This window comes from Hydractinia symbiolongicarpus, chromosome 15 (genome assembly GCF_029227915.1).
Source record: "Hydractinia symbiolongicarpus strain clone_291-10 chromosome 15, HSymV2.1, whole genome shotgun sequence".
In the NCBI taxonomy this organism is placed as follows: Eukaryota; Metazoa; Cnidaria; class Hydrozoa; order Anthoathecata; family Hydractiniidae; genus Hydractinia; species Hydractinia symbiolongicarpus.
In genome coordinates, this window is record NC_079889.1 from 1,280,738 (window position 1) to 1,305,590 (window position 24,853).

General features: G+C 32.3%; 2 protein-coding genes and 1 long non-coding RNA gene across 3 annotated transcripts in view; 1 reads left to right on the forward strand and 2 right to left on the reverse strand.

The window, feature by feature from the left end:
• Nucleotides 1–23,441, reverse strand: LOC130628590 (2-amino-3-ketobutyrate coenzyme A ligase, mitochondrial-like). The gene is made up of 11 exons (XM_057441561.1): nucleotides 23,210–23,441; nucleotides 22,514–22,603; nucleotides 21,874–22,093; nucleotides 19,661–19,763; nucleotides 19,034–19,120; nucleotides 17,922–18,004; nucleotides 17,010–17,119; nucleotides 16,226–16,327; nucleotides 4,474–4,549; nucleotides 1,063–1,110; nucleotides 1–963 (listed from the first exon to the last, which is right to left on the reverse strand). Exons 1-11 carry the CDS (start codon nucleotides 23,402–23,404, stop codon nucleotides 854–856), a joined length of 1,224 nt encoding a protein of 407 aa, XP_057297544.1. The 5' UTR covers nucleotides 23,405–23,441; the 3' UTR covers nucleotides 1–853.
• Nucleotides 1–24,853, reverse strand: part of LOC130628594 (uncharacterized) — a 96,624-nt gene that overhangs the window by 68,214 nt on the left and 3,557 nt on the right. The gene's annotated exons all lie outside the window — the stretch shown is intronic.
• LOC130628595 (uncharacterized) lies at nucleotides 11,136–12,643 on the forward strand. The gene is made up of 2 exons (XR_008981851.1): nucleotides 11,136–11,609; nucleotides 11,684–12,643. It is a non-coding gene; the product is annotated as an uncharacterized LOC130628595 (long non-coding RNA).

Consider the following 24,853-nt stretch of genomic DNA (forward strand, 5'->3'; position numbering starts at 1 on the left):
TCACGGGATGTCCCTGCGCAAACAGGGTGATTTTTTTTTTCAAAATGCACGACTTTCTGGTACAAAAAGGGTTAATAGAGAAACAATTTAAAAACTATTTTTTAATTTATAAGAGAAGAAGCACATCAAAAGGATTCACTAAGGTTAAGCAATATGTTTAGCTTGTATATGGTTAAAAGGATTCCTTTGGGGCTAAATATTAGCTGAGTGTTATATATTTGCCTACGCTTATAACAAGAAAAGGAGACACTTTTCTGCAACGGATACTGTAATAATAAAACCTCTATGGGATTATTCGGCATTATTCAATTTACACAATTTACGACATCCCCACCCCACCCCATAGAACTGACCATGTCTTATACATGCGCAATAGTTAATCTAATGACAGAATTCTTGTGAGGAATTTGTATTATTCGATTTACAAATTCTAGACAAATTCTAAATGTTAAATTGTCCTCGCTAAAACAAAGCAAAATTTTAGTTTTTTGAAAACCTCTGGGTCATTTATTTTCATCCATATTTTTTTTATAAGCAATTTTTTTCCATATTCAGCTTCAAAATTGCTGAGTTACCTAGATTCTTGTCTTAGGTACTTCAAATTTTATATTTTCATTCTGACTGTTGGTTAGTGCTTGCTCTTAAGGCTACATAAGCCTATTGACGAAGAATTTTTATGTAGCGGACACCTCTGAATAACAAAAGCCTCTTTAAAGTCCTGAAAATGTTCACTGTAAAAAGGTTTTAAATGTAATTGAGAGTCCGTTTTGTGCATCCGTCTAAAAAACTAACAAAAATTTAAAAAATGACGACAAAAACTCCATCCACAAGACAACAGAACAAGTCCTTAATTTCACGACAGAACATTTAATGACTTTCCCACATCAATGAACGCATCAACACAGTCGTTCACGTCTGCGGTGGAGTGCACAGCAGATAACTGAACTCGAATTCGAGCTTTACCTAAACGAGATACACGAATTGAAGAAAAATGCTTGGTACGTTCAAAAATATAAATTAAAAAAAATAAAAAAAATACAAAATACACAAAAGACAGCATACCTCGAGGTACCACCGGAAATGTAAAACCAATCACAAAGATATTTCGTTCTAAACAAATCAATCAATTTATCAACTGGAAATTTAAAAAGTTTAAACTTCGTTCTTGCCACAGAAAAACCCGCAAACACAGGTGATCTTATTGGGAAATTAGAAAGATATTTAAAATGTTGTTAATTAGGAATGTTTTTATCTAAAAAAATCTATATAATAATACGGAGACTGTGTCTGTCCATAACAGGCAAAGTGGATGTGTTCATTTTCCTTTGATGTTGCCAAAAAATGCATGTCCAATATGTTAAGTTTTCTGACGTTGCGGCGCGGCGTCAATAACACTACTACGTCAATATCCTATATTAAATTAATGAAGCCATTACAGTGCACCTAAAACTTTGAGGCTAAATAACTTGGAAACGAGGTTGTGACGTCAATGATTTTTCACCGCGTGGGTAATTAGGGACCACCTAGGACCAATTTTGGTAAGTTTCGCAAACCTGGATCACCAAATCCGTTTCGGAATGGACGGGTTGATAACGTCATCTAAAAACCTTCAAACATCAATATCTCAGCAACCGTTTGTAAAAAATACATGATCCTAAACATTTTCTTGATCAGCGCTTCAAGATCTATACGATGAGGGCAACAGGTATACAAATTTCTAAAAAATATTTTTTAGTATTTTAGCAGGTCTTTGCTGACGCCAGCAAAATTTTTAAACCCTTTATATCTCATTAACCGCTCATCAAAAGCACATGATCATATACATTTTCTTGATCAGCAGTTTAAGCTCTAAATATTATAGGCAACGAATAAACTAAATTTCGCCAATTTTTTTGTATTTGTACTGCTTTCGTCAGCAAAAAACTTAAAACAACCTATTTTTCCATTTTCCTTCTGCCAAGTAGATTTCTCCATAGGCCTTATCGACTATAATGTGATAAAAATGAGGAAAATTTCAGAATTTTCCAGTAACACACCCAAAAATGAAGTAATTTTAACTCTATACAGGCTACTAAATTGTCAGGTCTAAATTTTGTATTTCTTAACCTTATTAAAAATTACAAAAAGTTTGGAGAGGTTAAAAAATATAAAAGTTTCAGTACAAAATTATAACTTTGTAACAATATGTTTATACAAGATTCAGCTATTGTACGGTGTAGTGGAGTTCCTATTTATTAAACATTTCTTCCCGGCTATGTAAGCTTTTATTTTCACTTCAGAGGCTCTATGAAATATTTGGTTAATCATGGAAATGTAACAAAAAAACGACGTAACAATAAATCGTGCAAAATCAATAATTTTGGTTTAAATAGAAAATTGAAAATTTTTAACTCGTAAATGCCTAAAAGAGAAACAAATCATGTGACAAGTCATGTGATAATTCTGGCCTATCAGATCAATTGACGTGAAGTGTAAAGTGTTGTATAACATTCGTAGGATTTAGTTAAATGTTGTTCGTCTTACCACAGAACCAGACATAAAATTAAAAACCAGAATAAAATTTTTACTGAAGAAATTCTTTCTTTTCTTTCTCAAACAAAAACTTATGAAGAGATATGCAATATCTTGTAGTCGCGATATCCAGGAGAAAAAGGTTATTCCGTAAAGTAAATAAAACGGTATTGTAAAGAAAATGGATTGTCGCCAAGAGTTTTACAAGCCCATTTAGAACAGATTGTAGCAACGGCAGTTCAAGAAGTATGTATAAGACATTATTACATTTACTTCAGTTATTTTTTAATAATTCGGCATTTTGTTAGAAAAATGTTTTTCTAGAATTTTTTGATTTTTACATTTCTCTACATGACACATTTATATTGCAGCTTTTCTTATCGATTTACCTACCTCCTCGTCTTCTAAGATATGAGTAAAGTAGAGTAAACAGCTGTAAATTTTGTTGCGTGCCTCATTGAGGAAAATATTTTTTAAAGAAGGCGGTACAAATTTTGCTTCCTGAACTGGCTTGTTTTACTGGAGTATATTAATTAAAACTTTTTTTCTTAATTAATACTTTTTTCTCTTGCTGAAATATTTTTTCTTGAAAAAAATATATAATTTCCATTTCTTTGAATAAAACAGCGTCTTCTTAAACGAACTGTTATTCACTATTTTATTACACCGACATACCAAATTATTTGATGACCGGGTATATTGCTAATAAAGACAATATACGTGTTAGCCATAATAGAGTTAGACGAGCTTTGGCAAAAGCTGCACCCTAAAACCATCAAAGAAGACGCACTGACACCGCACGAATGGTTAACCCAATACCTTATCGGGCCGATTACTTTAGCCATAAAATTCACTATGATCAAAATGAAAAGCTTGTTATGTATGGGGCTACACATATCATTGCCATTTATGGTCGTTTTCGCTTCATTGTCGGCTACTCCACCATGCCAATAAAAAACAACGCTCTTATTTACGATAAAATAAACAGGTTAATTTTAATTCTCGTTTCTTTCACTGAAAGACATATAGTTTAGCTATTTTCTAGAAATTTCTTCATAAATTTTAAGTAAAGGAAAAAAACATAAAAAGGTTTTGTTGTTTAAAAAACATTTTCTCACCACTGAGGGATATTTTGTTTAAAAGCAAAATTTTATAAATTTTATAATCGTTCCCAGCATCTTTAGCCTATTTTTTTCTGATAGATACATATTTCATTTTAATACTTTAGAAAAGCAGCTATTGATTATGGTATCTTTCATCAAGAGCGTACGGGCTGTGGGAAAGAGTTTTTTTTAATTTTTGGAATCCAGGAACATATTCAGTACCTTCGCAGTCGATCAGATATTTTGCCATACATGCAATCAAAGAAGGTGACTTTGATAAATATTTTTTTCGGCGACTTAATTTAAAACTGTAGCAATTTATAATTAACTCAAAAATCAAAAATTTAAATTTATTTTTAATTTTCTATTTAAACCAAAATTAACAATTGAACTTGAATTTCAATTTAAGCAAAATTTGATTTAATTTTCAAATTTGAAATTCCATTAAAAATCAAAAATTTGGAAATTGATATTACATTTTGTGACCAAACTTTTGGATTGTAGAGGAAAAACTTCGGCGAAGGAAAGCGTACTTTTTTGCCAAAATATGAAGTTCCTTTTTTGTTTTTTGATTTGAAAACGAAAAACAAAAAATTGAGTTGAAATTTTCTTTTTGTATTGAATTAGAAAAGAAAAATTGATAAAAAAAATTGTTTTTATTTTAAAATGAAAATTGAATGTCCCTTTTAGGTCACGAATTGAATTACAGCGAGTCTACTGTATGTCCAAAAAAACCTTTTTTGATAAAAAGATTAGACCTGGAATGAGCTCTATAAGAAATTTCGCTTATGACGTCATTATGTTGCTAGGGAAACAATAAAGACGTCATTTGAAAAATGAAACAAAGAGAATCACCCACTTAACATGGCGTCTGCGAAATTGACGGCTGTCCTCTCATCTGGCATCATTACTGGACAGATTGGATGATCATCACCCTACAAATTGATAAACATAAATAAAATAATACCGACTGCTACCGACTGGTGAATATAAAAGTGTGAATCGATCCTTTCTGCTTAACGTTCAGCATGAGAATAGAATTAATATCTTAGGCGGTTGTCTGGTTAAACGGATGTGCTTGCACGCCTTCCGTAGCTCAAATGGGAGCTTCAAATGCGCTTAAAACGCCCTTCGCAGGAACTCAGTGATAACAGTTCGCATAGAAACTGAAGAGGCTATCCTGGGTGAATAATAGTAATAAAAATAAATAACAAAACATGAACTTTGTAATTACGTATGACCTTTTAAAAAAGTATATGTTACACTGCTGGTACTATGCAGGGTAAAAAGGATTTCGGGTGAGTTTTAGCCCACAAAGAATTATTTGTGTCATACGGAAAAAGGCAGTATGTGTAACGTTCTGTTGTTTCTTTCCTAATTCTTTGCATTTTATACTAACGTTTAACTTTTGAATAACGTGTTGATATGGTGCTGCATGTTATGGCTTTTTACACTTTTCTATAGTCATGATTTTCTTATAGCCTTTTAATGTTCGAATATCATATAGTCCCTAGTCATGGCCGCTGTTTTCACCATGCTGCAACTTGAATATTAAAGATCGACCTGAATATTAAATAGTATATACCCTCACAACCTCATTTCCAGAATCATTTTCAGCTCCGCATGGCTGTTGTAAGGTGTGTTCCTCAAAATAATTATGCACTAGTATATTCCAACCATATTTATGACCAATGAACAATGGTAAGTTACAGAATCAGTCAGAACTTTCCGTGGATGAGGTTATTATACTGGCTAGTGCAATAATTCTGGGCGTGGATATTTTGATTACATCGGTGCACAACAACGATACAACGCAACTATACACTCTGATCAGTTGCATGCATGACAAATCTCCTGAAATCATATCTAGATAACAGCAAGTGCCAATGGAGTTGGTCATTTTATTTTATTGAGAAAAAATAAATGAAAAGCATTATCAATCATTGTTGTTTCGTGAAACTCTCCAGTTACAAATGCTGATAAAACCAATTTCTCAGTTCGCATACTTTCCACTCAGCCATCCAGCCACCACTCACACCCCCACCCACACCCACCCAACCTCCCAAAAATACTGTATTGATTCTTCTTCAAAATCGAAATTTATAAGTAGTGTAGATGACATAAACGACGTAAAATACAAAACAATAAGAAAAAACTCTTGTTGAGAAGATCAAGAGTTCATATTGTTTAGCTCATTGTAAAGTTTTACAATTACGTTAATTTATCATTTAAAGATAAAAAGAATGCTATTAAACAAAAATATATAAAAGTTATTTATCTTGAGACCATATCCTTTGAATCACCAGTTGAAACCACACGAAAACGCGCGACAAATGTCACAATAGAAGTTTACCGAAAATAAAGAAAATTAACCGAAATGAAACCTGTTACCAAAACATATTTGTGTTACAAGAAGACTCCAACATTAGTTAATACCAGAAAAACCTCATCAACAAATTTGCAGCTATCTTTATTACTGCTCACAACTGAAGACCGGCAAACAGAGCAAACCAAAATGCTACAATCAGAGCTTTCCAACATTTATCAGTACAGCGACAAGGTGATATGCTTCATAGTTTTGAGACAGGTAAAACTTGTTTTAATCAGATCAGTATTTCATGCTACATCACCAAACAATGCATTAGGTAATAATTTGACCAAACCAATTTCCGTTAAACAATGGAAAATACTCGGTTTTTGACAGATGCTATAAATGTCATGGTGAATTTGCTCGATCTAAGAAAGACACAGAATTACCAGCTCGTTTTTCTGGAATCCATACTGTTGATTTTAACCTAATTCAAGACAATGTAAGTGATTTAGGCCGAGCTTAAGACAATTTACGTCATAATAAGCATTCATAGCTGTTTTACCATACCTTCAAAACCTTACCATATTAGAGGAGTCAATGATCCGCCGTATCACAATCATTATGAATGCACACTCGCTACGATATGGAATGCTTGCTATTTTTTTTATCCATATTTGCATGCCGTATTTTATACCCTGTTGGTTATGACACTTATGCGAGTGCGTGATCCAGGTTCGAATTCTGGACATGGCTAGGAAAAACATAATTATCGTCCACATACAACAACCAGGTAACAGTAGGATGAAGAACGAGAGACAAGCATTTTGGCCTGGTTTCTATGTAATGTATGCCTAACAATATTTTTTACTTGTGAACATAGGGGACCCTTTCCTGCGCTCCAGTCTTTCTATATTGATTTTCCTTTATAAAATAAAAAGACTTTGGAATGCCATGTCTACTGAATAACGTAGCACTCAATAAGCCGTGGCTTAATTCGTTGTCGCTTTTTAGCTAGAAAACGTCTAATCGTTCTCATCATTACGACTACTTTGAAATGAGCATTTAGCATCATAGCTACGTTGACATGAACACCCGAATAACGCTAAACATTGATCGAAGTCATCCTTAACCTTTGCTTTCTACTTGTGGATTTTCATATGTTAACGTTAATACGCATGTTCGAAATGGAGTTTTTTTCGTCTCGTTTATTTTTATTCTTATATATTTATAATCCTGACTAGGAAGATAGAAAAATGAAAACCAAAGAAATTTAAAGTCAAAACCCAACATGCTTATTCAATTAATTAATTATTAAACTTTAATAGAAACCTATACAGGTACTTCTTGAACTAGCTTTTTTACGCAAAACGTAAAACGTTCTTCGAATCACATAAAAAAACTGGTTGGAAAAAAACACAGAACACTTCTGATTCGCGATATGGTTTCTCGTACATTCACTTTTACTTTTTAAGGAAGCCTTATATCGGGCGTTTTCAAGGTTTTATCTATAAATTTTGACAAGGCTTTTGGTTAGATCTTAATTTGAATAAAGGTGAATAAAAATGAGCCAAACAAACAAAAGAGCCACAAAAATAGCATAGCCAAAAAATTATAGCAGCAAAACATTTAAACATTTAAACTGAAACCTTAAAATAATATTTTCATAATTGTTTCTCTATTAAATTACTTAAAGTTTAAAAGTTCTTGGGATTACGATAAGAACGAAAATGTTTAGCGGAAAAACTGTCGGATAAAATTTTTATTTTAGCGGAAAAATTTTCGGACAAGATTTATGAAGTCAAAAATGTATGGGTAAGTCTTTTGAACGAATTTTAGCCAAATTTCAAAAGTTTTGACTACGGGAAATGACACAAAAAGAAGGCTAGAAACATTTATAGTGTAAATGTATTCAATAGATCTAAAAAGGGTCTTCATGATCCAACTTTATAAATAGGGCCTCAGAAATGCAAGCTTCGTCGAACTTTTAATGAAAATATCGTTTAAAAACTAAAATTTTCAGACGAAATAATTTTCGACAAACACATATTTCAAATTTTCAGACAAATACAATCCAAAAGCATTTTCGTCCGAAAATTTTCGTTCCCAATGTAAGAATGAAAAACAAAAAATTTTTAGGCCGAATACCCTGCTTTAGGTCACGTGACTATAACCGACAGGGAATTTTTTTATTTGTGAAACTATCTCACGGTCAAAGTATTATGCATTAAATTTAGATAGACAGACAAATAGATAGGCAGACAAGAGTTGTCATAAAAAAAAATAAGTTTTTACACATCACTTACTAAAAAACGAATAAAGTAAAAAATGCTTCAGCATATTTTAGGATAAAGATAATTTTTAGATAACTAGTTGGAATAGTTTAAGAAAATTTAGGAAACAGATAAATTTTCAGGTTTTATAGTGGTTAAAACCCTGCTTAAGGTCACGTGACTATAATCCATTGTTCCGTAAGGGCATCTTGATGCTAACAACAGTCATCAAATTCTTTGTTTCAGGAAATTCGCAAAATTTAATTCTCGCAAAAATTAGTTTTCTTGAAAATTGATTCGCAAGAATTATCAAATCTTGTGTTAATTTTCCTTTATGTAATAAGAAGCCGCCGTTAGGAATGCCATGTCTACTGAATAACGTAGCACGTAATAAGCCGTGGCTTAATTCGTTGTCGCTTTTTAGCTAGAAAACGTCTAATCGTTCTCAGCATTGCGACTATGTATTGATGAGTGTTTAGCATTGTAGCTACGTTGACATGAACATCCGAATAACGTTCAACTTTCATCCAAGTCATCATTAACGTTTGCTTTCTACTTGTGGAAATTTCATATGTAAACGTTACGGCGCATGTGCGAAATGAAGTTTTTTTGTCTCGTTCATTCCTCCTTCAAACATTCTCGTAAATTTAATCAAGACTGGCAAGATAGAGAAAAAAAAACAGTAAAATATAAAGCGCAGCATGCTTAAATAACTTTTCTATTGATTTCAACTTTAATAGATCAATAGCAATAAACCGTTTAGAAACTCTGCCATGAAGTGTTTCAGTGACATCAACGATGGAATTTAATTTGTATAGAGTATTTTGGATTGATTGGTTTTTCTGGTGTAATTGTGTTCTTTCAAGGTAATATTTTCAGTTTGACCGTGGTATCTGTTAAAGAAGATGCGACAGAACATTTTTCGTTCATGACAGGACAGAGGGGTGATCTTATAAAACACAGCAACCTTGTACCAAAATAAGATGCTAGGCTACATAGAGTATTTTTGTAAAGTATTTTAAACAATTTTTTTCGCTTTATGTGTAAAATAGGACCACATATTTTCTAGTTAATTAACTTCTTGTGTTGACTTGTTTTTGTGTGAGGCTTTAGCTTAATTCTTAGAATTCTTTTTCAAGCTTTTATATACTAGTTGTTATAGTTTTTAAAGTGAAGTTGAGTGTTTAATATATTTCTATCAACTTGTTGTGTTAAAACTTATAGAGTCGACCTTGATTTCCCAGCTGTTTAATTAAGCACCTTCAAAACCTCCCAAGAGCAAAATCTGGCTAAATTAAGAAAATTTTTACTTATTCGGAGTAAATTTCTACCGGAAGTCTACTGCATAATGTTCACTGTCTGTCTGTTAGGCAAAGATAATAGCTGCAAGTGGCAACAGGGGGATTTTTATTGATTTTACTACGGGCTCACGACTAGTCTTATATATTACGAGTTGGATTAAATGCAAATAAAAATCAACTAACAAAAGATAATAAGAAGTTAACGAAAAAACACAAATAGGAGCTTTAAATGCGCTAGGACCCCTTCGCAGGTCCCTCGTTAATAGCAGTACCAACAGGAACTGAAAAGGATATCATGGGCAAATAAAAAATAATAACAATAATTACACTTTTTGAGTTACCCAAGGATAATTTACCAAGAACTGATGAAATTGTGGCCAAACATTTAAAAAACTCAAAATTTTAGTAGGTTCCTAGATCAAATTTTAGAAGAAAACACTAAAAAAAAAAATTTCATATTTCAGATTATTTTGCTAAACTGCTAGTAGAAAATAGTTATTAAGAAAAAAGCCTTTTTATTTTAATTTTTTGTCACATAAAGGGTAAGTACAAAAAAATACTATTTGAAAACATAGTCGATGTCACCATGAAATATTTTAGAACATTTTAGGAAAAATGAATATTTTGAGTTTGAGTATCAGTTCAAATTACACAATAGGCGAAAAATTCTTTTACTGCTATCGTGTCATGGAAAGAACGCAGAAACTATACATGTAATTGAATGCATTACCTTGACGAATTTTGAATCAAAAGCAAGTCTTGAAATTCCGGTTATTTAGATCTGTTAATGCCGCATATTGTAAATATTTTTGCCTTGGAAATAATGTGCGATCGTGAGTTGACTAAATTATTCCCAACGCAAATCGCGATCATTCCCACGTATGAAAATAGTTCGTGCATAAACTATTATAAAATAGTTTTAAAAAAGCGTTTTTGTTTCTGAGAGAATAACATGAATTGAGACTTCTTGAAGCCGTCGAAACTCGTGTGTGAAACTAACTGTGTTTTTAGTGAAGATATTTGAAACTTGTGGGGTAGCATGTGTTTGCTTAAAGTTTTGTTATAACTTGCCAAGTGTACGCGGGTGTATAGTGGTGTTACAATAGTGGTGTTAGAAATCGTTACCAAATTATTAGAATATTTATTTGAATTTTGTTCATAGTCTACTTGACGCTTGTACGTGTAATAGGTCTGATGTCGACCTTTCCGTGCCGACCAAGTGAGCGATGCTTGTCGGGCAGAGTATCGTTGTCGGCCATATCACACGTACTAAGCTATTTGACTTGATTCTTGCATCCTTGTCTGATTATTGCTTGATATTTTCTCTCTCGCATATCTTGTTTAGTAGTCAAGTTTTGTATTTTTATTTCTTAAACTTCACTGCACTGCATTTTAGGAGGATCTTCACTTTTTTTAGGTTTTTTAGGAGATTATCGAAGTTGGGGCCGCTCTGTTGAACAAAGAAATTTTTTACATGCATTATTGTGTAAAACAAAATGTTCTTAAAACTAAAATACATGTTGGTAAAAACAGAAGAAGTTAAAAATGTCTATTTTCTCCAAATCAAGAGTTTAAAAAACACACACAAAAACACGCACACAAAAAAAACACAAGTCCTATTAAATGTGTTTTAAAACATGACAGGTTGCATTGTTTTTAGTTTGACCTTTCCTTTAATTATGCTCTTTTTACTGAATTACGCAAGCCGCAATGAGTCTTGGTTTACTAATTCTTCGTCTCTTTACCCCAAAAAAACGTCGAATAGTTTCAAACCTCATTGTGACCTGTATGTTTTACACAAGATGGATTACACAAGTCAGTATCTACCGTTCCTTTCTACTTGTGGCTACTTTACATAACACCTTTAATGCGCATGACTAAATGTAGTTTTGTTTGTCTCGATATCTCTTGTTTCACTATACAGGTTTTAATAAAACATCTCGAGAAACCGCAATATTTAATTGAGACACTTAAACGATCACAAGTTTTGACACATAGAAAAATGTTAAACTAGCCAAGAGACTGTCAGTATAAGCTATCGTCGAAATGGAAAGCCTAAATTCACTCGAGACAGAGTAGTTGATACTAGAAACACGCTATACATATGCAAGTTGTTAGTTGTTTGACATCAAAGTGTCTTTGATTCCTTGTAAATGATTGGTATTACTATTTGCATTCATTTTTTAGATCCTACTTAAAAAGCCTTTCAAGAGGAAGCTCTCCCAACACTAAACTTAATCAAGAAAAGCGTCCCTGAAAAGCCTACTAGTGCTAGATACTGTGCTGCTATTGAAAACGAACAGGGTTACTAATACCAAGACTATAAGGAGGTTATAAAGAAATTAAAATCTCCTAAAGCTGCCAGTTAGAGTTGGAGTATAAGAGTCAAGAATTAATTCTTAAAAAATTTCATATATATGTATATTAACCTCCTACAGTTTAAAAGTCGTGTTAAATACGTGTATTTGATTGGATTTTAACTGATACATAAGATATTTATATATAAATAAACATTCGATCAGTTTGACATGTGACCTCGATAGTGTGTGATAAACGATGTCAAAAAGTATACCTTGTGCCAAAGTTTAAAAAATTTTGAGGTCAAGGCATGTGCTTGTAAAAAAGTATATTCCTTACAAGACAGTTGTTAAACTTCAAGATGAGGATGATATGGATATAAGTGAAAAGGAAAGTTAGATAACAATAATGGTGAGACTCAAATTACGTACACAAGTAGTGATGATTGTGTTGTTTCGTTGAAGGATGGAAATGGGTGTGCTTGTAAGGAATGTTTGGATTGCATGCAAGGTCTCCTGTTGAACTAATCAGATTTGATGATAAAGAAGAAGGCTCAGTGTGTTGGTATTTTCATCTTAAAAATTGATGAACTATATCACTGAAAGCAAAAACAAAATAATTTAAAGAATTTGGTGTTATCCTTTGATGAGATGAAAATGCAATCGCTGACGCAAAAACTCGCCAAAAATTCTAAAAAATGAGGAACTAGGTGAGCCATTAATTGCTCCCCCAATTTCACCAAATTTTTGTCTGACTGAACAATATCAATTCATCTCACATGAAAATCAATGATATCCTTCTTTTATTTGTAGTAAAGAATAACTAAAATATATTATATCTATATTATAATGCCCGTATACGTCTGTCTGTCTGTTTGTCCGTCTGTCTGTCTGTCACGCAAAATGGTAGCTTAGCTGCGCAATAGCGAGAAGCACGCAATGCGGCATAAAAAGGACGGGCGAACCCGTGGATTTTCCACGGGTTAACGACTAGTATATATAAAAAAGATAAGATAAAATAGATTTGGAAATAATAAAATCGGCCAGTCTAAATTATTGTAACCCTGGGTGAGCGGTTTACTGCTCAGGTGTTACTTGATAAATATTGCCTATGCTTCTTTGTGCCAGTATTTTTACTGAAAAGTGTAATAAATTAAAAAATATTCATGTTGAAAATTTGACAAGCTTAAGTAAAGAATTCTGAACTTTTTGTAACTTAACAACTCCCCATAAATTTTGATTGGTCTAATGTGGGCTCTAAGGCTCTTCAGTACTCAGAATTTTTTAAAAAACACTGAACAAACTTCTGTAGTCTAATGTTAAGATTCTTATGAAAATTATTTTCATGAGTGATCCAGGTTCAAGTCCTGGCAGGAGTGTAACATGCCCATTATAAAGATTAAGCCATAGCCATAGTAATGTTTTAAAAAATATGTGGCTATAAAAACCAATGTTACTGGGCTTTTTTATCTCAGTAGGTAATGATTTTTTTTTTGGATTCTTTCTTGGTGACTTTGGAGGTTTTTTTCATATGAATGACTGCTTATCGGTAACTCCTTCTCTATCTTGATAGCAACAGAATTGAATAAGTAATTAAAGTAACTTCGAACACATCAATCGACAACAATATTTTTCAACATCAACTAGCTATCTATTTTATATTGAAAATTTCGAGTGTGATTTCAAAACTCTGTTACACAGACATGGACACAGACAAAATGCTACGTGCTCTACGGTTAACTTTTTAAAGCACTCCACGATTTTTACCATCAACAAGGGGCTGCATATCTTTACACTTTGCTCCTTTCAATGTTACAAGACATTGGTGAGAATGATCATTCTACAATAGTTTGGAGTTTTTGATACAAGTATAAAGTGTTCAAAACAATAACCAGACAAGTGCCAACGCAGTTGTTGTCTTTCTCAGTTAGCGAAGTCGTTTTCAGTGGATGAAAACCTTTTTCTTATTCAGCAAAAAAGGTTCGACAAACACTGATTGGCAACTTCACTAATTGAGAAACGTCTCTACAATGCCATTAAATTTTTCGAAAACAAATTTATAAAAAATGTAAATTCTGAGAATTTTTGGCAATTACTCTCGGGAAAATATTTATCAACTCTTTAGCAGACTATAAAGACATATAACTCTAAAATATGAATCGTGACTTCCCTCGGTAAAATCTCAGCTGCTGTAATGAAATCATTCTCATGCCTGCTTCTCTGGTGACGAATGATGCTTCTCTTTCGCACACTTTACTGCACTTCCTACATGCACACACATCACCCTTAATCCCATCCTCTAGATCAGGAGATACCTGAACATCAAATTCTTTACCATGGTATCATATGGTCAAGTAAATCCGTAATAATTTCAAAATTTTCGTACATAAGTAAACATTTTCATCAGCACTTGTCACCTTTAGTTCAAATGCTTTCAGGTCTGGCAGATGGTCAGAAATATGTTTCGCTCTAAACCCCCCAAAAATTGAAAATACGCCGAAGAGGCTATCGTTTCTTAATGACTATGGTCACAAGGAGGATGGCAACGTCCCAAACTCTTTAGTATTTTCCAAGTAGCTATCATCTTCGTGGCGGCAGTTGGGTTGCCTATACTTATTTTTGCCATTCAAATGCAGCTTTTATGATTTAATATAAGTTGTTTTAATTGTTTGAATTTTTCAGTCTGATGCTACATTGCTTTACGCTGAATACTCGATGTATAAAACCCACTATACTTGATCGAAGAAAGGTCATGGGAGATTATGGTAAAGTCGGTGCTATGTTTTTAAGAATAGTACCACTTTGCTTAATATTACGAACTATTCAGTTTATAATTTCTTGTACTTTAGACATAGATAATAACATTTATCACTATGTATAAAACAAGATCATTTTGAATCTCTAACTACGCTTTCTTGTTTTACACAATTATTAGCATGTGATGGATCGAGTGGATTTTCTAGAGCTATGTCAAATGTGTTCATATTATAACATTACAGCTTGAGAGCAATAACGATGCTTTAAACCTGTCCTTTTTGAATTGGTTATTTTCATACCTTCCAGAACACAAATATTATATGTTCCAGATTCGATGGTTTCGTAATCTGGCACTGTGATATACACATGTAAAACACCACAGCTTATTCATTAAATTCAGTACTGTGTGTAGTATGGCCTGTTGATTATACACGTCAAAACAACCGAAAACCCATCCAATACTAATACTCTGTTTTAGATCCTTTACCATACTTCACAAAAGCTCAAAATAAATCCCTACTTTTGACAGTAGCTTTTTAGCTTTAAAAAAAGTTTAACCAAAACATATTATTGTAGAAGTACGCTTATTTACTGCAATAAGGGACCAACGGACTTTTTATTTTTCACATATATGTGCGCGCAACTTTTGCTTTTGAGTTAACATTTTACAAGTATAAGGAAGATGAGCGTCGTGAAAAATAGTAAAAAAAGGTTAAAAAGGACTAAAAGGAGGAGGGGAAGAAAGCTGGGAAGGAAAAGTAAAGTAAGGAGAGAAAGAAGAAAATAATAATATAGTAGGAATAAGAGTGAAAAAAGTAGGTAAGGACAAGAAAAAAGACTTTTATTTTATGTTTGTTTTATCCAGATAACTCAGGTCTTTTTTTTCGTCCTTTCCTAATTTTTTTAATTTTTTTTTTTACTTCACTCTTATTCCTACTATATTATTATTTTTTACTTTCTATCCTTAGAAAGTAAAAAATAATAAAAAAAATAATAAAGCTTAAGGTTGGGTGGGAGGGTGGGTGGGTGGATGGGTGGTTGTTCTGGGTTTAATGATATGAAAGCTACAGAATTGATTTGCAGAACTTTTTAGAACTTATGTTGTAAAGACTCCTCTGCTTATCTCATTTTCCCTGTAACTTTTTCCCATTGCTGGTACCTGTGATGAATCAGAATTGACAGTCAGTCCTTCACACTCAATACTACACACAACAGAACTCCATACATACACAAGAAACTAATGCCGCAGCTTAGTGGTTATAACTCTTACACTTTATGCGGGAGACTGGGGTTCCATTCCCTGTTAGCGGCAATTCAATATAGGTAAGTGAATGTTACCATAGCCCCGGGTTAACCCAAGCCTTGTGAGGTAAATTGGGGAGATGGCGCACTTTTTTGGTCGTTGGATGTTGCAGGGAGTTGTCTGGCAGAGTGCAGACCCTAATTGCGCCTGCGTAACTCAAAATAAACATTAAATACTCTAGGACTCCCATTGAAGCAATAGCCTCTCCTGGAAATAATGAACAGGTTATATCCCTCTATATTTGTGAGGCCAGCCATATAACATAAGCGCATCAATATCATTCTGCTTGCATGATATGTTAGATTAATCCATAACTAAGAAAGATGTAGCTATGTTTTTTTGAATTGCAACATGAAAATTAAGAGTGCTTACAATGACGTTAAAACCTGCTTGCTTCATTCTACTTCGGAAGAGTTTTGTATTTTCAACAACCTTTTCTGTTAAGTCTGTTCCTTGCAGTAAAATATCAAACACCTGAAAAAACAATGGAATTGTGTTTTAAAACACAACAAAAAAATAGCATCATTAAACTACTATCAGGTGGAAAAAATTCTGGATATCAAGTTGTTACTATTACGTCACAAAAAATGTGTTTCATGAAAATAAAAAATTGCATTACAATTCTTTAATTTTTTTATTTTTAACTTCGATTTTAAATATTTTAATTAATTACATAAGTTTTTGCCTATACCTAGAGAAAGGGTGTTTAAAAATACATCTTTTATTTGCGTATTATGTTAATACTTTACGTTCTTTAACAACAACAGAAAACAACAACACAACAACAATATGAAAACGAAAAAATATATTCTGGTATTAAAAGCATACGAAATTAACTAGAAAATCTATTATTATATACAGAACCGATTAAAATCTCATCCACAATTTGCTTCAGGAAGATGATAAGGTAGAATTATCAATTTCAATGTTTCGAGCTAAAAAGATCTGCTTATTTTCTGTTAAAAGTGACTAATAAAAAATCCTGGTTTGTGAATTTACATTACTGATTTATGCCAGCCTTAAGTTTATAACTGATAAATAGATTTCCAAAGTATCTATTGTTAAAGCAAATTTCATGGAGGGTTTTAGAATTTTCTGAAGGTTAAAATAACTCCTTAAATACTCCAACTTTCTGCCAGGATAATAAACAATTTACCTTTTTCGCGCTTGCGACGACAGGTGGGGGCATTGTATTGGAGAACAAGTATGGACGAGATCTTTGGCGTAATAATGAAATTAATTCTTTCGGACCAGTAGTGTATCCACCTAGCACAGAATAAGAGAAAAAACATTTTTTTAATTTAAGATTTTTTTATGGACAAGTGATGCCCAAAGCGGACAATTCTCAACAAAATTCTACCTGTAGTCAGGTAGGCTAATAAAATCGTTTTTTATTCCTATTTTTGAATGCACTAAGGTTTTTTAAAAATTTGTAGTTATAATAAAATCTACTTCATTTTTAACAGACTTTTACAGTGAAAAACAAAACATCCTCATCTTGGTTTCATTTTTGGTCCCCAAATAACATTTTTAGTCACAATTTGAGGGCACATCTGGTTTACTTAATTCAACAAACAGGACCGATTCAGCAGCAAGCAGACATAAGAAAAGAACATTTTTACTTTAGAATGGCCAGTATGCTTAACAGAGCATATATTAAGAATTCATGTATCCAGACGATAGCTATTCCCGAGTATTTGCTAACGCACCAGTAGACAATGTAATTTCATAATTTCATAAATCCATGCATCAAAGTTGAGTGTTTGCAATAAAACTAACTAGCTACTACCATAGGAAATACATACAGCAATGAATGCTTTGAGATTCTGATACATATTAATGTCTAATTGTTTTGTTATTCATATTTTGTAGTGTTATCTAGAAGAAACTAAACTCTAGACAAGCCCTAAACCCTAACCCTAACCCTAGGGTGTCTGAGTTTAAAGAAGTATATCCTTCATTTTTAAAGCAATTTGAGCCTTAATATGCTTTGAGTCTTTAACCTTAAAAGAAAGATGTAGGTACACCACATTGCAGAGTTTAATAACACAAACAATTTGTTACCAACCTGCTGCGCCTCCTAGAGCTTTCCCAAGTGTAGAGTTAATAATGTCAACTCTTCCAGCAACATCCAAAAATTCTTCAGTACCTCTAAAACACAAAAAAGGCTTTGTCAGTTACTTAACATTGGAGTAAGCTTAACTAAACATACACCTACATCACATTATTAGTGTGTGTGTCAACCCAGTGTGTGGCAACACAGGGTGTCCACTCATTTTTCAAAAAGAAATCCCAGGCCTTTTTTGACTTGGTCCAGAAGTTATATTTCGTATGACAAAAACAAAAATTTTGATGGGAAAACAAGTACACATTTAAATGATTTAAGAAAATTATTTTTCTGGAATTTTTGCAAAAAAATTTATGGAAAAAAATTCAAAGGGTTTTTCTTGTTTTTCTTTTTTTTCAGAATTGCATTGGATTTCCAGGAGAAGTGGCCATCCTGCAATATGGTATAAATGTTTTTTAAATGACTACAACGAAATGTTAAATTTCGTCCAAATATCCAAAATAGTAGCTGCGAGTTGTGGCAAATGAATTCTAGTGGGTTTTTCAAAGAGCTAACAACAAGTATCATAATTCATGACTTTGAAAGATCAATGGGGCTTATTATTTTTTGAATAAAGACTATTTTCTCTCACTGTTACTGAATTATTGTATATATAAAACGAAAAGCACTGCAGACTCAAAGATTTCTGGTTAAAAGTTGAATTTTAATTTATGCTTCAATTTGTATAAAAATGTAAAAAATGTATAAGTAATGAGAATAAAATAAAAAATGAGAGTACCGTTCATTTTCATTTTAAACAAAATTTACCCAAAACATCATTTGAAGTGAAAAAATAATCTTTGGTGAAAATAGAAATTAGGACAATATTGACACCATATTTTGTATATACTGGGCTTATTACCTGTGTCCATTTTGACAAGAATAGAAATGCAACAAAGTTACCTTATTGACGTTTCAAAAAGTTTCAACAAAATGACTGGCTAAAAGAAGAGGTTTTTGGCCACAGTTTCAAACCAGTTACTTTCCAGTCACTATATGGGTACAAACATTTAAAAAATTTTAACATTATAAAATTAATTATATCGATTGTCAATGTTCAAACATCCGCCTACCTTCCAGTTTTACCAACAAAACCTGTTGCATGGCATTCATCGACAAAGGTAAGTGCTTCATATCGGTCCGCTAAATCACAGATTTCTCTGAAAAATGAATTCACAAATGTTTTTATCACTGAAAACACGACAATTTTCTTATTTGGGTTGTTCCATGTAAAAGTCTGACCATTTAAAATCTAGGTTGTCAAGCCCAAAGTAAAAGCTTTTATCTTTCTTTGCTACCAACAGATTTATTTTCTCTTTCATTGTAATTTCAATTTTTTTTTAATTAAAAAGTATCACTTTTCAAAAGTGTTCAAAAAATTTTAACTACAATGGCTTTTTTGACATTTTCACTACTCATTATTAGATTTAACCAGCTATAACAACTTTCAACATTGTCCAAAATTTTAAACGTGTAAACATTTGACTATAACAAATATTTGCATGAAGTCAAACAACCACATCTGAAATGAACTACATCAACACTAAAATGGTCATTTTGAAAATTATAATGGTTTCACCCAATGGTATTAAAATATGTTAAAACTCTTTTTTACACATTTTGAAACTTGAGCAACACAAAAATTAGGTTACATTTCATAGTACACTATTCTATTTATGAGAAGAAAAGGTTAGTCTTACTCCAATGGAGACACAGTTCCATCCATACTGAACACACCATCAGTAGCAATCAATATCATTCTTGCACCAGATTCACGTGCATCAATTAGTTGTTTCTCTAATGCTGAAGTGAAGAAAAACAAAGGTGTCACAAGAAAACAAATGTCGACAGATGGACTTTATCAGTATACTTTGATAAAGTAGCAGTTGCCAATACAAAGGCCAAAAGAGACCAGGACATACTGTAAAACTTAGCAAATAAGATACATAACCATGGTAGTGTTAAACTCATGACTGAACATAGTTTTAAGTTAGGTTTGGCGTGGTGTATCAAAATAAGTTTCTTGTCAGTCAGGTTGAGTTTGGTAAATCGAGCATAGTCATGCTGCACAACTCAAACGATTTAACACAAATATAAGCAGAGCTGTACATTTCTAATCAATTTAGCTTTTATAGGGCTTAGGTGAAGACAAGTCAATTAAATGTTCTACACGCATATTTGAGGGGTCAGTCAGTCCGCAAAATAACAATAAACTTTAGTATTTAGTATATAGTATTGGCGCACTGATTTTTTTCTGTGCATCAGATGATAAAAATTAAAATTTATGAAGCTGAATAATATAAAATAACAAAATCCATTTACCATGTATCCTGCACAGGGGATACTGTGTTTTAGGGTACAGAACACACAATGCAAGTTTGAAGTTTAAGTGAGAATACAACTTAAAAAAAACTGCATTATTATTCTATAGTTTTTTGGAAAAATAGGTTTAGCTATTTGATTGGTCCCGCAATTGCCTTTGCATTATGTACCAAGTTTCCTGTACTTACTATAAATACAAAAAACGAAGCAGGTTTTATAGCACCGTTTTTTTAATCCTTAGTGTTAATAATTATTCTGACAGGGTCGCTATTATGTAATGTTTATGACACAAATTTACTTGAACAATTTAGAGAGAAAAAACTGCATTTAAAAATTTCCCTAATAAAGCAATTAAAATTATTAACAAAAAGGTCATTAATATACTCCGTCCAACCCATAAGAGAAGGGACATTACACCAAGAATGATGAAGATTATTATAATGATGATGATGATGATGATGATGATGATGATGATGATGATGATGATGATGATGATGATGATGATGATGATGATGATGATGATGATGATGATTATAATAAGGATGATAGCAAGAGCGACGAAAATGACTACGTCGACTCAGACAATGACGATGATGATTGGTGATACTGATGAAGAAAAACGAAGGTGTCACAAGAAAACAAATTGGCGTGGTGTATCAAGATCAGTTTTTTGTCAGTCAGGTTGAGTTTGGTAAATCGAGCATAGTCATGCTGCACAACTCAAACGATTTAACACAAATATAAGCAGAGCTGTACATTTCTAATCAATTTAGCTTTTATAGGGCTTAGGTGAAGACAAGTCAATTAAATGTTCTACACGCATATTTGAGGGGTCAGTCAGTCCGCAAAATAACAATAAACTTTAGTATTTAGTATATAGTATTGGCGCACTGATTTTTTTCTGTGCATCAGATGATAAAAATTAAAATTTATGAAGCTGAATAATATAAAATAACAAAATCCATTTACCATGTATCCTGCACAGGGGATACTGTGTTTTAGGGTACAGAACACACAATGCAAGTTTGAAGTTTAAGTGAGAATACAACTTAAAAAAAACTGCATTATTATTCTATAGTTTTTTGGAAAAATAGGTTTAGCTATTTGATTGGTCCCGCAATTGCCTTTGCATTATGTACCAAGTTTCCTGTACTTACTATAAATACAAAAAACGAAGCAGGTTTTATAGCACCGTTTTTTTAATCCTTAGTGTTAATAATTATTCTGACACGGTCGCTATTATGTAATGTTTATGACACAAATTTACTTGAACAACTTAGAGAGAAAAAACTGCATTTAAAAATTTCCCTAATAAAGCAATTAAAATTATTAACAAAAAGGTCATTAATATACTCCGTCCAACCCATAAGAGAATGGACATTACACCAAGAATGATGAAGATTATTATAATGATGATGATGATGATGATTATGATAAGGATGATGTTAATGACCATGAGGGGGAGGGTGATAGCAAGAGCGACGGATGACCGTGAGGGTGAGGGTGATAGCAAGAGCGACGATAATGACTACGTCGACTTAGACAATGACGATGATGATTGTTGATAATGATGACATGTTACATCCTATACCTTGCATATCTCTGTGTTTGTATCTATACTTCTTCGCTTTGCACAATCTGATGCCATCAATGATGGAAGCATGATTTAATTCATCACTTATGATTGCATCTTCTGGTGTGAGTAAACTTTCAAACAAACCTGCATTTGCATCAAAACAACTGATATACAAAATTGTATCTTCACGATTGTGAAAGTGAGAAATACTTTTTTCCAAATCTTTATGGATATCCTGGTAAGAAAAAACAAAAACAAGATTGTATCTCGAATGTAGCATTTCCCTAAACATACCTATTATCACAATAATAGTTGAATACCAAACTTATAATATTATTTAATCATTTAGCAATTAGAATTTTCAATAAACAGAAGTTTTTATACTAGCATTGCAAAACTTTTCAAAAAACACACTGGTAAAGTGTACATAAAATGAAGTTTTTTCTGACCCAGGTAGTTCAGTTGTACGCCATAACTTACCAAGATTAGGTGTGACAGTGAACCTGAATAGCTAATCAGCTCAGCTTTGTTTTTTGTTTTTATAAACATACCAAAGCTTTTTTTTACCAAGGTAAGAAAGGAATAAGAGAAACGAAAAGTATTTTAAATAGGGAGTAGTCCTTCAAAGTATTTTTATAACCTCTTTATTGCATACCTGTGTTCCACATATGAATCGGACAGAACTTAAGCCAGCACCATGTGTATCTAATGCTTTTCTAGCTGCATTGATGACTTCGGGATGAGACTAAAAATGATAACAAAACTTGACAGAAACATACTCACAAACTATGGAAGTATTTGCGGTGCATTTCCCTTGTCAATGGGAAATACAGAAGGTACAAGAAATGCAGGACTATTTCGTAAAAGTTTAAGCCCTGCAAAGAACTTTCATCATGTCCTGACTTTATTTACCTAAGCAAGGTGTCTTTATGTATAAAGCCGAGGGAAAGGTAAAAAAGAATAATAAAATTGACTAAAGCAAATTTCAGTTTTTGTTTCTCCCAAAAACTCATGAAAAATGTGCCAAAGATATTATGACCAAACATCAAAAAAAAAAAAAATTTTTAAAGTTCTAACTTCGAAATAATAATTCGATTGCAAAGGTTATGCAAGTCAAGAAAACAGATGCAAAAACAATTAAAATAAATAAATAAATAAATAAAGTAAGGCTTATTCTCACGAAATATTAGAAATTTGGATATTTGTTAAATTTATTCCTTATGTCAAGAATATATGTTAACAAACTTTTTCCATTAAGTATAGAACTATTTTTACCTAAACTAAGAATGACCAGTAAAATTTTAGTTTTTACAGCGTAAAATAAAATTTGAGATCCAAACATTTTACTTACCGACAATCCAAGGTAGTTGTTAGCACAAAAATTCAGCAGTTTATTATCACTTCCTTCAACTGTTATCACATTAGACTGTGGTGAAGTAATTACGTTTTCAGTTTTCCAAGTACCTGCTTCCTGTATTGCAGAGAGCTGGGTCCTCAAAATATCACGCATATTTGCAAGACCAGACATGCATCTTTTACGAATCATGGTTAGTTTTAAGATCTATGTTTTGAAATCACATATATTTTAATTAAAGTAGTTTATTGTCAAAAAGTACACTAAAAAAAACATGCGACATCCTTAAACTCATCAAGAGTCATTTTTATCATGTGGTTAGGGCTACCTTTTTCTTTTTTTGTATGCATTAAATTAAATACTTATTTTGAAATTTATGCTTGAATAATTCAAACTTAAAAAGAGACTTACTGATGGCACTCAAACAAAAACAGTGTTTAAAATTTTTGTAACAGAGTTATGCTTTAATGAATCATCTTTTTTGTGCACCATGGGACAAACATAGGGGGTGTTATGTGTTAAACGTTTGCTTTTATTTTTTTTTACCATTAAAACATCATCGTACAAAAAGCTAATTTTTAATCAAGCGTTTCTTATACCCAATCAAAAAACTAAAAAACTCAATTGGGGTGAGTAGTTTGCAAATGCCGAGATTGAAAAAATTAATTTTCACGGATCGCAAGATTTTTTTCCACTGTCGAGATTCGAAAATTTTGCATGGATTAATTGTCACGAAAAGTCTAAAAATTCGTGAAATTGTGAAAATTAATCAACGTAAGGTATGTTGAAATATTTTTTCTTTAAAATGTGGCATATCATATAAAAGCTTTTGTTTTAGTTTTTCTAATTTGATGTAAAAATTTATGTATAGCGGCATAAAGACAGCCAGGAAAACATTTTATTAGAAGTTAAAAACATATCATTTGCTGAAACAGCATCTATAAATTTCTAAAACTGCACAATCAACCAAGTGACTAAATAAAAATATTCGTTTTGTATAACTATTATAATTATCAACATTGCTCTACATTCCAAAATAAGTAAATTTTTGTTTTAGAATTTTATTTGAACACAAAAACATCAATTTAAAGTTTTAGAATCTAATTTTTAACACAAAACCTTGTTCGTCATAATTAGAAGAATATTTTCGTTCTACTGATAAACTATTAAACCCAAATCTGTCCTGCAGGCTTAGAAAATAAAGACACAAAATATCATTGTCCTTTTTACAGTGATGTAACTAGTACTTATGTTAAACCTCAAGAACTTCAAATCAAAACCATAAATCATCAGTCGGAAAAGAAAAAAAATTTTAAAACGAGGGTTGTTGTGATGGGTGTGGTGATGAAAACAAGTTGTATATGGGGAGGGTCCACAATAGCTAAAACACTCAGCTCTGCCAATAATAGCATGAAACGCTAACATTATTTTCAAATTAAAAGAAAGTTACTGTCTGGCAACGAGTGGGATTCGATTCGTGGCCCCAAAACTGGAAGCCACAGACCACTACTCTATTTTCAGCAACTTGTTAGTGACACTCTTAGTAGTAGGTTATGTAAATGACGTATGTGTGTAGACAACACTTTATCAACATATAATAGTTAAAACAAATCACATTAAGATTTGAGAAGCCATATATAT